The sequence below is a fragment of the Rutilus rutilus genome (assembly GCF_951802725.1).
Source record: "Rutilus rutilus genome assembly, chromosome: 22".
In the NCBI taxonomy this organism is placed as follows: Eukaryota; Metazoa; Chordata; class Actinopteri; order Cypriniformes; family Leuciscidae; genus Rutilus; species Rutilus rutilus.
In genome coordinates this window covers 7450684-7464811 of record NC_140227.1, presented here as the reverse complement: position 1 = coordinate 7464811, position 14128 = coordinate 7450684, and the positions used below count along the sequence as shown (strand labels likewise).

Sequence of the window (14128 nt, the reverse complement as noted above, 5' to 3'; positions counted from 1 at the left end):
CTACGCAATGTCTCGTTCCCGCCTCTCAGGGAACCGAGGTTACGATAGTAACCGGAGACGTTTTTCTTTCTCAAATCCAAATGGTTACGAAAAAATGTCCTTTGATTTGATAATATTGCTATTTCGCATTTGATATTTTCTGTGCCCACCATATAACTTTCCATCCTGTTTTTTTATCAGTATTTTTGTTATATCCCTTTAACTAAACGAAAAGTCTTAATGGACTCATCCTAGGAATTTGACAGAATTTTGGTGCAAAACAACAGCACAAACATCAATAAGTAAAATTACAGACATCGGTATTACAATATACTAGGGATGTTAATTTTGCTATTGATTTTTTTCAGTTTAAATGCGTTAAACTATAACACAGCATCCATTTTCTATCTTTCATCCTTTGGCTGCGCTACAGTATATGATCACGCTATCATTCATTCAAGTGCTATTAAATCATTCAAGCGTGATAATACGCAAAAAAGAACTCAAATCTGTACTGGTGCGCTGTCTGTGAAGTGTTTCTCTGTGAACTAACACCCAAAACATGCGCACAGAATGTCGCTTCAGACAGCACGGCAGCACCCCACTGAGTTCTCTTTCGCACTTGATCAGACAAAAGAAAGCACACAAAATTATGTAAAAATTCCCTTTTTGATGAGTGTCCTCGTAAGCACAGTCTTAAATGAGTTCAAAAGTTAAATTAACGTAAAGAGTTGTGAGAAAACATGGTGTCAGATCCGCTTCATGTCTATCAGTTCTTAAAGTGACAGCAGCCTAATAAACCTGCTGCTGTCTGTCATTAATGTTAATCAAAGAACAAAAGACAAAGAGAAAATAACTCACTGCTCTTGACTGTATAACCTTTGTAGCTTTAATAAGGATTGAGACTGCAGTGTTTATTTTCTGTATATTTACCTGTAAGACCTACATGGAAATCTTAAATCACTGTTTACAAGGTTACATGGTCAAGAACAATGAAAACAATAACTTTTTTGTGCATTTTAGCAGGGCATGTAAAAATCTGAACTGGCCCGACTGGTACAGTAGAAAAAAAATCTGAGGGTTGAGCCCAAATATTTTAAAAACTCATCTAAATATGACATTTATTACAATGGGTTTATGTTTCAAATAAACCCCATATCGCTCATTTCTGCATTTGAGTCCTCCCTCATTAATCTGTAACAATAAAACTAGTTTTTCTATTTAAAAGCAGAGGGTCTGTTCTTTCTTTTGACATATTCCATGTTCAGATATTCATACAATAAAATATTCTGGGGGCCATGAATATTTTGTGAAAATGATCAAAAACACTGGCAGTGGCTGGCAACTTTTTTTCTTTCTTTTTTTACGCTGGCGGGGAAAGAGTTAAAACTCATTTTTGGCTTAAAATTTAGAAATGTGCATTGTGCAATAAAGAAGTACTCCAAATAAAACTTAATTATAATATTTATATCAGTAAGTCTCAAGCGATATGTCAGTAAATGTTAATGGATATGTAGTATACTTAGTATGAAAATAATGTATTTTAGATACTTTTTTTTTTTTTTTTTAACTAGGATAAATAATGAGGAGGAAAATCAATTTTATACAGTATCAGTATCAGTGATACTGGCCTTCATACTGGCTTACTAAAAAGATGTCATTAAACAAATATTTAACCATCTTTATGTTGTTTCAACATTATTTTGGAGATTCAATGTGAAAGTATTACAATATAAAAATATATTTAAAACTTTAATGTTAGGTGCGATTAATCGCGATTACAGAAAAATGTGCGATTAATTCGTTTTTTTTTATCGATTGACAGCACAACAATATACAGGCTAATGCTCAATATCTCACTGAGTAATGACTAACTTTAGTTCTTATGTCCATCGTGTTATTTCATATGGTTAATTTTCTTACCAGTTGTGTCAATAATCAAGCTATAATTACTAGTCAAAGTGTCTCAAAGCATCTAAGCTTAACTAGAGTACATCACAAGCATATTAATTTTCTTTTTAAGTTAGTTGAAAAGGTACTGCATAAAAGGAATGACCCATCTTGCACTATGAGTTTTATCCAGTTAGGATGTTTATGAAATTGTGATTAGATCAGCTGAAGGGAAATTCAATCATAAAGTGACAGCATGTGTGTACGACAGAATTTTCAAACTTATGAAGTTTCTAAGGTCTCACCTGAAAAGGGAGGTCAGTGTTGCTATTTCCAATCTGATTGACATTGGGCAGTGACCCTCCATAGCACTGAGCTCGATTCTGGCCTAGTTGCAAATACTGGGTCTTCTGTAACTGCAGCTGTGCAAAATAACAGTGCGTGAAAAGCAGCAGTGAATGACGAAATGAAAGCATGAATGAAACGTAAACCAGATACTGTGGAGTAAAAACATTTTATCAAGTGAAGAATGAGAAAAGCAGACCAGTGAGAGTTAACAAAAAGTAGCAGAATATGGGTTTCAACTTTTGTGACGCACACTAATATATGTCATAAGTTCAATACCAAGGAACATACTAGTAGGCTGCATTTCAATAGAGGCCAGGACTAAATGCCAGACATTTTCCTCCAGTGAATATTTCTTTATTTTCAAAAGTTAAACTTGAAGTCATGACTAAAATAAGTTTAGAAAATTTCACAGAAAAAACAACAGTTCATTTAACTTATGTTGCCCAATAGCGGAGAAAGTTGTCACAATGAAAACATACCGTTTATTGACAATGATTTGAGAAGAAGAAATGTTATGTATAAAACCTTATCAAATAAAAGTAAAAAGGCACATTCAACAACTTGTGTATAAGTTAGGTATCAGTCAATTAAATAAAATTACATTAATCATTATGGAACAATAATAAAAATGAAAAAGTGCCATACAAAAACATAACAAACCACTGTTTTGGTCAAATTATAATGAACAAATTAATTATTTAAAATAACAACATATAAACCACGTGACAACGTTCCCTGACCTGACATTTATGAAAAATACACAATATGTTCAAATCTGTCCAGTTATATTTTAGTATCGATTTAATATTAAAGATTGTAATATTTTGAATTAGATGTTTTAATTTGAAAGTTTTAGTAATAGTGTTGTGTATTTTTGTCATTTGTATTAGTTTTTCTATTTGTATGTCAATAGTTTTTATTCATTCTTATTTTTATTTTTATTTATTTTTTTATTACTTCAAGTTAAACAAAAAAAATTTAAAATGTTGCCTTGGCAACAAGCTGAAATAAAATTAGTCTTAATGTTTTTTTTTTTTTATGTTTATTGAAATATTGAGTAATGAGTAATTTTTTATTTATTTATTATTGTATTAGTTGTATTTAACAATAGTAGGCTAACCCTGAATATATCTTCATTCTGCATCCCAGTATGGTTTTACTACATACTTTACCAGCCTTTACAAAAACATGGTAATATTTAAATCCTAGTTGGATTTAATCAAATATACAAAACTGCAACAATGCACACGTGTAGACATTTAACTCATAGTAACTGATATACATATATTTTGTGACAACTTGCGCATATGACAGTTATCCACGGTCTACTCTATGACATTTCATTATTTAGCCTAAAAATAAAAAGACCGAAAAGCAATCACAATCCATTCGCGGCCAAAACAGATGTGCACGACATCTGTCCGGCCGCATCCTCAGCATCTCTGAGCTCATGCATCCGATCGGCCTCTCGTTACGCTCAAACCCTGAGACATCATTATCGTCTTCACCGAGTTATCACGGCTCTCGGGCGACAAAAGTGTTCTCAAATCATATACAGGCTATATTCTATACATAGCAGCTGTGCTACGCGCGCGTTTAGCCGCGACACACGTATCCGTTTCTGACACACGTACCCGTGCAGCTCGCGTGATGCTCAGGTCTTTCATGACCTCCTCAAACGCCGCGGTCTCCTCCGCTTGTTTCTGGTTGTGAAGGGCGATTTTCTCGCTAAATTTTCGCGGATTGTTTGAGGTCGCCATCTTCCGTTCTTCTCCAAAACACAGAGCGTTGCGTGAGACGCGTTGTGCGCTGCTGCGGCGGCGTCATCACGGGAAGAGTTGTGGGCATTGGAGTCCAGAGACAGTCCACTGGAGGAGCGCCTGATTGATAAAACAAACAGACAAGCCCACCAGGATCTTCACGAGCTGAGTCCGATATTTTTGAATGAACTAGTTTCATGTCTTGATAGAAGATAGCCTACTTGTTTCTGATAAGAGGCGTTTGTGATGATGAATGTTTTAGAACAAATGGTTGTTTCACAATAGAGAAGCGGCTAGGGGTAAAATTTATATTGAGATTTATACTATATACACTGATAATGAAACGTGAGCAAAATTAAATTACTAAATTAAACAAACAAAAACAAATATATATATATATATATATATATATATATATATATATAATTGTTTTTGTTTGTTTAATTTAGTAATTTAATTTTGCTCACGTTTCATTATCAGTGTTTTTTTTTTATGTTAGGCTAATGTTATTTGGTAAATAGCGCAAAATAAAGCTTTTACCCTGAATCTGACTAAATTTAGTTTGTTTTTATTGCAATAGAAAATACGAGCCTATAAAGTTCTGTTTTGCACACAGCAATAACAGGCCTACATAAGTAAAACACTTTATATAGCCTACTTGCAAAAACGTTATTTTTTGTAGGCCTAATAGTAGTGTGAGCGGAGGCTATTGCCACCTAAGATATAGAATATGTTTTGTAAATGCTCCCAACTACAGGGTTTCCAAATAAATGGAAAAAAACAAGCAGAGATGCGTACAATCTTTATTTGACACCAAAGTAGTAAAAGGATAATCATACAAAAATTATAAGAAAAAAATACACAAGTTACAAATACAACAACATTCACACAAAAGAAAAGAATAAATCAAAGTGGCCACCTGTAAAATTGGATCTTGGACCGTCAATATCAATATCCCTTGGGATAAGTCACATTTGGGAAAGAGAAAGAAAAGAAAACAAAATATCCAAATGAATTAAATTCAAACCACCTCAATTCACACCTTCATACAAATGTATAACCAAAAATCACAATCCACACAATAAACAACAAGGTATAAATGAATTAAATAAATCCTCCCAATCCCAGCAGCTAATAGCCCATGGTAGTTGTAAAAGAATTGACAGTAGATAAGAGCGGTGGCAATAACCACCCACAGTACTCAAGAACACAATTAGCCACAAAAGAAAAGAACAAAAAGAGTAATACCAAATTAAAGAAAATACAATTAGATCAATCAATATAACAAATAAATAATTCAATACCCAATCATTTCAGCACACGCACACACTTCCATACACACAAACGCCACCACAAACACGCGTTCACACCGAGCTCACTCAAATATGCGCTCGCCTCAACACACACTCAAATAAAGACTCGTTCACATCAAACGTGTTCGCACAAACATGCGTTCACACGAACACCCGCTCGCATCTCACACACGCACACACATAAAACCCCGCTCACACAACTGTGCGCTCGCACAAACACACGCTCGCATCAACACACACGTGCGCTTCTCAATCACAGTAGACCGTGGTGGGACTTGAGCGCGCACCCTCTTCAGTCTTCACAACACAGCACCACGGGTCGCAGTTAGCGAGCCGCCACACAGCAGCAAAACAACAGCGGGCAGATTTCTATAAAAATAGTTACTCAATTTGGTCATTAACCACGCATACACTATATCTAAAATTACATCTCTGATTAACAAACAACTTACAAAATAACATATCAACTTACCTACAGCACAATTGACTGGCCCTCGGTGAGAACAGTGAACAAACCACCCATACTGCCTCGATCACACTATATAAACGAGTCATCATTAAAAACGGCGCTATTAAAGAATAATTGCAGCAACATATCAATGCAGTAACATACCTTGATATATGTTAATGCAATTGAACATCCACAGGCCCACGGCAAAAGTTAAAAAAGGGATTTCCAACTTATGCAGGTCTACAACACTTAATACGCGCTCAATGCTTGATGCATAATAGATTGCTCTTGCGACACAAAAGAATGCAGCCTGCGTACCATGCCGGAAGGAAAACGGAAGTAAGAGGAAATCTCCGCGTTTTTAAAGGGCCGTGAGCGTACCATGCCAGAGAGAAAACGGAAGTGAAAGGGAATCTCCGCATTTTTAAAGGGGCCGTGAGCTTAACTTCCGCCCAGCTCCATCCACCTACACAGAACGGAAGACCCTAAAAGGGTCACCCCATTACATTCTACCCCTGGATTTTCTTTCATCGTCCCGATGATACAATCTACAACCATGGACGAAAAGAGCAACCCTGAGTCTGACCAGGTTGAAATGGAGCAGTCACCGGCTCTCTGCCCACATGTATATTTTGAACTATTGCTGTGGCCCTTGGTAGATTATAAGGGTTAGAATGTTTCCCGGCAGTAGTCCGAGTGGTTTGGCGCCGACCCCCCTCCCTTGCGGGATTATCAATCAACATAGGACCTTCAATCCCCATTTCAACAGGACTTTCTACAAACCTCTCTGGCTCCAGTGGTAGATCTACTTCAGCTGAACTCAAGGCAGTAGGGATTACATCTACAAGGGCTACATCCCACTCTTCCACTGCCATTGGGGAAGCTAAAAACTCATTCAAGTTGCCATCTGACAGCCCTAACCCTGGATCAGCCATGTGGCCAGAGCATTCTACGTGTGGTACTGGCTTTAAGTGAGACCTGTGCACCTGTTTTACCATGGAAGGGTTATCTACCTGTGCTATAGTGTATACACCGCCATTACCCCTAGGCGCTCTAACTACTTTATGAACAATGCTAGACCAATGATTTTGTATTTTATGACGACCACGGACACCATAGTCCCGCAGATAAACTTCTTGACCTTCCTGCAACGCAAAATCCCTTCCTACCTGATCATGGCGCTTTTTACGAAGCTCAGCAGCTCTATCTAGCCGAGCCCTTGCTCTCGTATAGGTTGTTTGAAGTCTCTCTCTATGCTCAACCACCCAGTCTTTCACCTGTCCACTTGCAGGTTCGTCCACTGCCGAGAGTAGAAAATCAACCGGAAGTCTAGGGGCCTGCCCGAACATCAAAAAATATGGTGACTCACCGGTGGTCTGGTGAGGAGTTGTATTATATGCGAAACATACCTGTGCTATATGACAAGTCCATGACCTTTTTTGCTCCAAGGACAGTGTACGAAGTAAGTCATGAAGGGTTCGATTGAAGCGCTCACACTGCCCATTTCCCTGAGGGTGATACGGGACAGTGTGAGTCTTCTGAACTCCATACAACTGGCAGAGCTGGGAGACCACTGCACCCTCAAAACTTCGACCTTGATCTGAATGAATTTGCGCAGGTACACCAAACCTATAAAACCACTCATAAACCAAAATATTAGCTACCGTAGTTGCTTTCTGGTCCCGTGTGGGCACAGCCTGAGTATATTTTGAGAAGACATCTGTAATAACAAGGACATGCTCTCTTCCATCGCTAGCCTGCTCCAAGGTGGTAAAATCGACCGCCAAGATCTGATTCGGTCTTGATGCCAACAAATGGCCCAATGGAGCACGGGCTGTTGGCTGATTTGATTTTGCAACAGCACACTGACTACACTCCTGGCATTGCTTCCGGACATCAGCCTCCATTCCCGGCCAATAACACCGGGTGCGTATCAGCTCATAGGTACGCTGCCTACCTTGGTGGCCATGAGCACTATGCAATAGCTGAAAAACCTCTGTCTGAAAAACCTCAGGCAGCACCAACTGGTCCACCTCCTCTCCCCCATCAGGTAGTTTTAGGTGACGGTACAACAAGCCGTCTCTCTCGAACAACCGGCTCCACTGACGAAGCAATTCCAAACACCTTTTGGACATAGACTGACGTTGTTCCTTCGTTGGATACACTTTAGAAGAAAAAAAATCAAGAGCCGGACCAATGACTGAATCCTTCTCCTGCGCCTGTCGCAGGTCTATTTTTGAGGTTGTAGAAAAAGCAGAGATTGTGCTCTGTACTGCCTCGAATGGCCTACCCTTGTCCAACAATTCTACCAGAATGGCTGGCAGAGCAGTTCCGCACTCTTGCTGTGGAGAAGGTACCACGGTGTACTGCCTAGACAAAGCGTCTGCATTACCGTTGACACGGCCAGGGCGATACCGAATATCAAAATCAAATGCTGCTAGCTGGGAAGCCCAACGTTGCTCTAAAGCACCAAGTTTGGCCGTCTTCAAATAGCTCAAGGGATTGTTATCCGTGTAAACTATACACTTCTGCCCTAAAAGGTAATCCCTAAACTTTTCGGTCAGAGCCCATTTTAAAGCTAATAGCTCCAACTTCATGGAGCTATAATTTTGCATATTCCGTTCGGTGGGTCTGAGTCCCCGGCTAGCATATGCCACTGGCCTCATCTTACCGTCCTTCTCCTGCCCAAGCACTGCCCCTAACCCGGAGTGGCTAGCATCAATCTCCAACACAAATGGGAGGGAGAAATCTGCATATGCCAAAACAGGAGCAGACACCAATCGCTGCTTCAAAATTTGAAACCCCTGCTCACACTCCTCAGTCCAACCGCTTTCAATTGACTTCCCAGAACCTCTCTTCTTCTTCGTCCCTACCAAGTCTGCAACAAGCCGATGTAGCGGGGAAGCCAACTGAGCAAATCCCTCTACAAAACGCCTATAATAACTTGCGAATCCTAAAAACGACCGCAATTCAGTCACATTGGTCGGATGCTTCCACTCTGCCACTGTGCTGATCTTAGCAGGATCAGTAGACACTCCCTCTTTAGACACCAAATGCCCCAAGTAGCCTACTTCTTGCCGGAAAAAGCAACATTTTTCTAACTTGGCCTTAAGTCCCTCTTGCTGAAGTCGGACAAAGACCATTTCCAACCTCTCCAAGTGCTGTGCAATGGTAGATGAGAAAACGATAATGTCGTCTAAATAAAGCAACAACGTCTGGAACCTTTGGTCACCGAACATGCGCTCCATAAGCCGTTGAAAGGTACTAGGTGCATTGCACAACCCAAAGGGCATTCGATTAAACTCAAATAACCCAAAGGGTGTGCAAAAGGCGGTCTTACACTTATCTCCCTCCGCCACCGGAACCTGGTTGTAGCCACTGGCAAGGTCCAATGTGGAAAACCACTGGGCTCCACACAGGGCATCCAGGGACTCCTCGATCCGGGGCAGAGGAAAAGCATCCTTCCGTGTCTTACTGTTCAACTGCCTATAATCAACACAAAGACGAATCTGACCATCCTTTTTCCTCACAACTACAATCGGAGAGGCATACGGACTAGAACTCTCTCTGATCACTTGACTCTGCAGCAGTTGGTGAATATGCTGCTTAACTACCTCATAATCTGAAGGGGGCAAACGTCGATACCTCTGCCGTACTGGCTCAGTATCAAGCAAGGGGATCTCATGGGTAATGAGCTTAGTACAGCCCAAATCACCTTCATGAGCTGAAAAAACAGATCTATATGTATGCAAAAGGGACTTAACCTGAGCCTGTTTGTCCTGAGGCAACTGAGACAAATCCATATTCTGGATTGCCTCCTCCATTTTATCCACTTCGACCGCCTGTAATGCAATAGTGGCTTGGTAACAAAATTGTTCCTCTGATGGTACAACAACTTCACACCCCTCTGACTGTGAAACAGTCTCCACTTTACACAATGTTCCCACCGCGACATGAGGCTGCAGCAGGGCGTCCTGTTCCCCTACATTAACTATAGGTACAAAGGCCACCCCTTGGACAATTGGTACGAGAGATACAGAGGCTAAAAGGCCAGCAGGGAGCGAATTCTCTTTCCCCAAAGGCTCGAACAGCAACACAGGTGGAAGGCCTGCCGGTAAGGAAAACGTAACGGGCAAAAAACGCAATGAATCAGCAGGGATTCGCACAGTTTCTCGGCCCCCAACCCTAGCCAGTCGTTCCGTGGTCTCATACAAATCAATTTCAGTCTTCTTACAATACTGTAGGGCAGAAAGCCATGCAGGAGTCTCCTTCACAGTGGGAAGGTCAAAAAGCTTATGACCATGTTGACTAAACAACTCTCTATAACACTCCTGGATAACGTTCATGCCCAACAACCCAGGGAACCCACCCGGTAAGGAAGAGTGGGACAGGTCTTTCACCACGAGTACCCCCTTACTCTGAATTCTCTTCCCAAGAACAACAAAATCTAACTCCAAATAACCCAAATATGGTATATCTAAGCCATTTGCAGCCCGTAACTGTAGCCACCCACAACTAAGCAACTTCTCTTTACCCCAAGGCTCAAAATGCTGGAAAAAGAACCTCTCTGAAATAGTGGTCACCATCGACCCAGTGTCCAATAAACAGGGAACCTCTACCCCACCCATAGTAACAGTGACAGAAGGACAGTTACCTAATAATTTAAGAAGGGCCTGGTTCCCACCTAATTCAGCAGGCTGAGAGCCAACGGTTACCCCTCCTGAAGTGTGGCTCATCAATTCAGGGGGTTGAAGTTTTCCGTCGGCCTACTAGGATTCAGAGAGCTACCTGGCCGTGACAAAGATGCCTGCTGCTCTGTAGATCTACGAAAATCCAAAACACAATTTCGGGCAATATGGCCTGGTTGGTTACAACGTCTGCAAATAATAGGGTTAACTCGCCTAGACGGATTAAAAACATGCTGTGACTGCAACTGCTGTAAACCTTGGGTGAGTTGATTAAGTTGCTCTTGTTGGGCCCTCAACATCTCTTTCAGTTCAGCCAACTCAGACGGATTCTCTCGACCTCGGGAGGGTAAATTATGCCCTTGGACTCTATACTGAGTAGCAAGAGATGGAACGGAGTAACTTCTTTCCCGTGTATCAGGGCGAAAACCCTCATCAACCCACCTAATTGCCTCTTTCCTTACCTCCAAAATGGTAGACTGTGGATGGAGCCGGACATAGCGCTTAAGCTCACGGCATAGGCTGTTATCGATCACGTGTTCTACAAACTGATCCCTGAGTAAAGAAGCGGAATTAGGCACGCCATCTGGAGCGCATTGTACCACCTTCTCCATCAAAGCAAAAAGGGCATGCGAGAAGTCTTGCAAGGACTCCCCCTCTTCCTGTTTACGGGAAAAGAACTGCTTCTGAAGGGAAATATACGAGTGCGCACACCCATATAACTCCCTTAACACAGAAAACACCTTTTCTGGATCCTCCCTCTCCTCCCTTGGTCTAAACTTAATTTCACTTCTGGCAGAACCTCCTAGATGGTCAAGAATAAACAGAGCTTCCTCCCTTGCTGATAAATTTCGAGCCCTTAAATTACTCTTAATCTCCTCCACCCATTCAAACACCTCCTCATCATCCCTTCCACTAAACATGGAACATCGTCTCTCTCTGGGGACAAGAATGACACGCTCTGCCATGGGCCTGGGGGCATCCACCACACCGCGAACATGTGTATCAGAGGCAGAGCTAATACTAACCGAGGGCCCTGCTGCAGAACTAGCTTGACGCTGTAACTGCTCATTCTCTGACTGCAAGGACTGAACCTGTCTTCGCAGATCTTCCAACTCACTCTCCATTAGGAAAATGCACCAAAATAATAATAATAAACCTGAAAGACGTACTCACGGGTAATTTGACAAACTGCCAGTCTCGAGAAAGCTTCCCTTGATCACTGCCCGCTGCTGCTTTGCCGCTGTAAAATAAACACTCACCCAAAACATCCAAATAAACAAAAACAAAAACCACAAATACACCTCCAAATTCAAACACATACAAAGTGTCCCAAGATTGGAAGTACACACCTCTGCCTGTACAAAACCCTGCCCGACTACGCCAAATGTGAGCGGAGGCTATTGCCACCTAAGATATAGAATATGTTTTGTAAATGCTCCCAACTACAGGGTTTCCAAATAAATGGAAAAAAACAAGCAGAGATGCGTACAATCTTTATTTGACACCAAAGTAGTAAAAGGATAATCATACAAAAATTATAAGAAAAAAATACACAAGTTACAAATACAACAACATTCACACAAAAGAAAAGAATAAATCAAAGTGGCCACCTGTAAAATTGGATCTTGGACCGTCAATATCAATATCCCTTGGGATAAGTCACATTTGGGAAAGAGAAAGAAAAGAAAACAAAATATCCAAATGAATTAAATTCAAACCACCTCAATTCACACCTTCATACAAATGTATAACCAAAAATCACAATCCACACAATAAACAACAAGGTATAAATGAATTAAATAAATCCTCCCAATCCCAGCAGCTAATAGCCCATGGTAGTTGTAAAAGAATTGACAGTAGATAAGAGCGGTGGCAATAACCACCCACAGTACTCAAGAACACAATTAGCCACAAAAGAAAAGAACAAAAAGAGTAATACCAAATTAAAGAAAATACAATTAGATCAATCAATATAACAAATAAATAATTCAATACCCAATCATTTCAGCACACGCACACACTTCCATACACACAAACGCCACCACAAACACGCGTTCACACCGAGCTCACTCAAATATGCGCTCGCCTCAACACACACTCAAATAAAGACTCGTTCACATCAAACGTGTTCGCACAAACATGCGTTCACACGAACACCCGCTCGCATCTCACACACGCACACACATAAAACCCCGCTCACACAACTGTGCGCTCGCACAAACACACGCTCGCATCAACACACACGTGCGCTTCTCAATCACAGTAGACCGTGGTGGGACTTGAGCGCGCACCCTCTTCAGTCTTCACAACACAGCACCACGGGTCGCAGTTAGCGAGCCGCCACACAGCAGCAAAACAACAGCGGGCAGATTTCTATAAAAATAGTTACTCAATTTGGTCATTAACCACGCATACACTATATCTAAAATTACATCTCTGATTAACAAACAACTTACAAAATAACATATCAACTTACCTACAGCACAATTGACTGGCCCTCGGTGAGAACAGTGAACAAACCACCCATACTGCCTCGATCACACTATATAAACGAGTCATCATTAAAAACGGCGCTATTAAAGAATAATTGCAGCAACATATCAATGCAGTAACATACCTTGATATATGTTAATGCAATTGAACATCCACAGGCCCACGGCAAAAGTTAAAAAAGGGATTTCCAACTTATGCAGGTCTACAACACTTAATACGCGCTCAATGCTTGATGCATAATAGATTGCTCTTGCGACACAAAAGAATGCAGCCTGCGTACCATGCCGGAAGGAAAACGGAAGTAAGAGGAAATCTCCGCGTTTTTAAAGGGCCGTGAGCGTACCATGCCAGAGAGAAAACGGAAGTGAAAGGGAATCTCCGCATTTTTAAAGGGGCCGTGAGCTTAACTTCCGCCCAGCTCCATCCACCTACACAGAACGGAAGACCCTAAAAGGGTCACCCCATTACAGTAGCATCACTGAAATTGAGAACACATTTGTGTGTATTTTTATTTAGACCACACTGTAATGGTCACAACACAGCAGATGGATAAAAACAAAAACATAATTTCACACATGGAAGACAAACAAAAGGATAACTGCAAAAGTACTACCAATATAATACATTCAGTGTTTGTTTTTTTTTTTAATAAACTATACCACACATTTAAAAATGTAACAAGTAAATTTACATAAAGATTAGAACAGAATTTGTCACACACACACACACACACACACACACACACACACACACACACACACACAAAATAAAAATTATTATTTTTTTATATTAAAAGCTTTTTGGGAAAATTGTTTAGATAATCAATCAGAACTTTAATGCTTCTAACGGGTAAATTAAGGCTGATCTGTGGCATAAGTCCAGTACAAGATAAAAGGCCGTTTGTTCATGTATAAAGACCCAGCTAACTTACTCAAAAGTATTGATGCTGTCCATATTTAGCTTTACATCTTGCAGGTAAGGGTGACAAGTCATTCACTGCTGTAACCGTGGTAAATTAACCATCTGTATACATACACAGAATGTAATTTGTGTTGTTGGAAAGAACAATGGGTCTCATTCACCAAACCTGCTGCGTACACACAAATTTGTGCACGAACAAATGATTCACCAAAAACTTTCGTACTAAAATGTATTCTAAGTTGAAAAAATGTAGGAACAACTGAAACCACATGTGTGTAAAAAGCA

The 14128-nt window shown here is 40.6% G+C and overlaps 1 protein-coding gene and 1 long non-coding RNA gene across 2 annotated transcripts in view; both read right to left on the bottom strand.

The window, feature by feature from the left end:
• The window catches only part of crtc1b (CREB regulated transcription coactivator 1b), a 30007-nt gene extending 25700 nt beyond the window's left edge, over window positions 1-4307 (bottom strand). The window contains exons 1-2 of the mRNA XM_084395361.1: window positions 3852-4307; window positions 2175-2291 (exon numbers count right to left, since the gene is read on the bottom strand). Of these exons, the coding sequence (XP_084251487.1) occupies window positions 2175-2291; window positions 3852-3977 (243 nt within the window). The 5' untranslated portion in view covers window positions 3978-4307. The remainder of the gene's footprint in view (window positions 1-2174; window positions 2292-3851) is intronic.
• Window positions 4308-11909: 7602 nt separating this feature from the next.
• On the bottom strand, window positions 11910-13205 carry LOC311281863. The gene is made up of 3 exons (XR_014625856.1): window positions 13047-13205; window positions 12906-12971; window positions 11910-12802 (listed from the first exon to the last, which is right to left on the bottom strand). It is a non-coding gene; the product is annotated as an uncharacterized lncRNA (long non-coding RNA).
• Window positions 13206-14128: the final 923 nt, after the last annotated feature.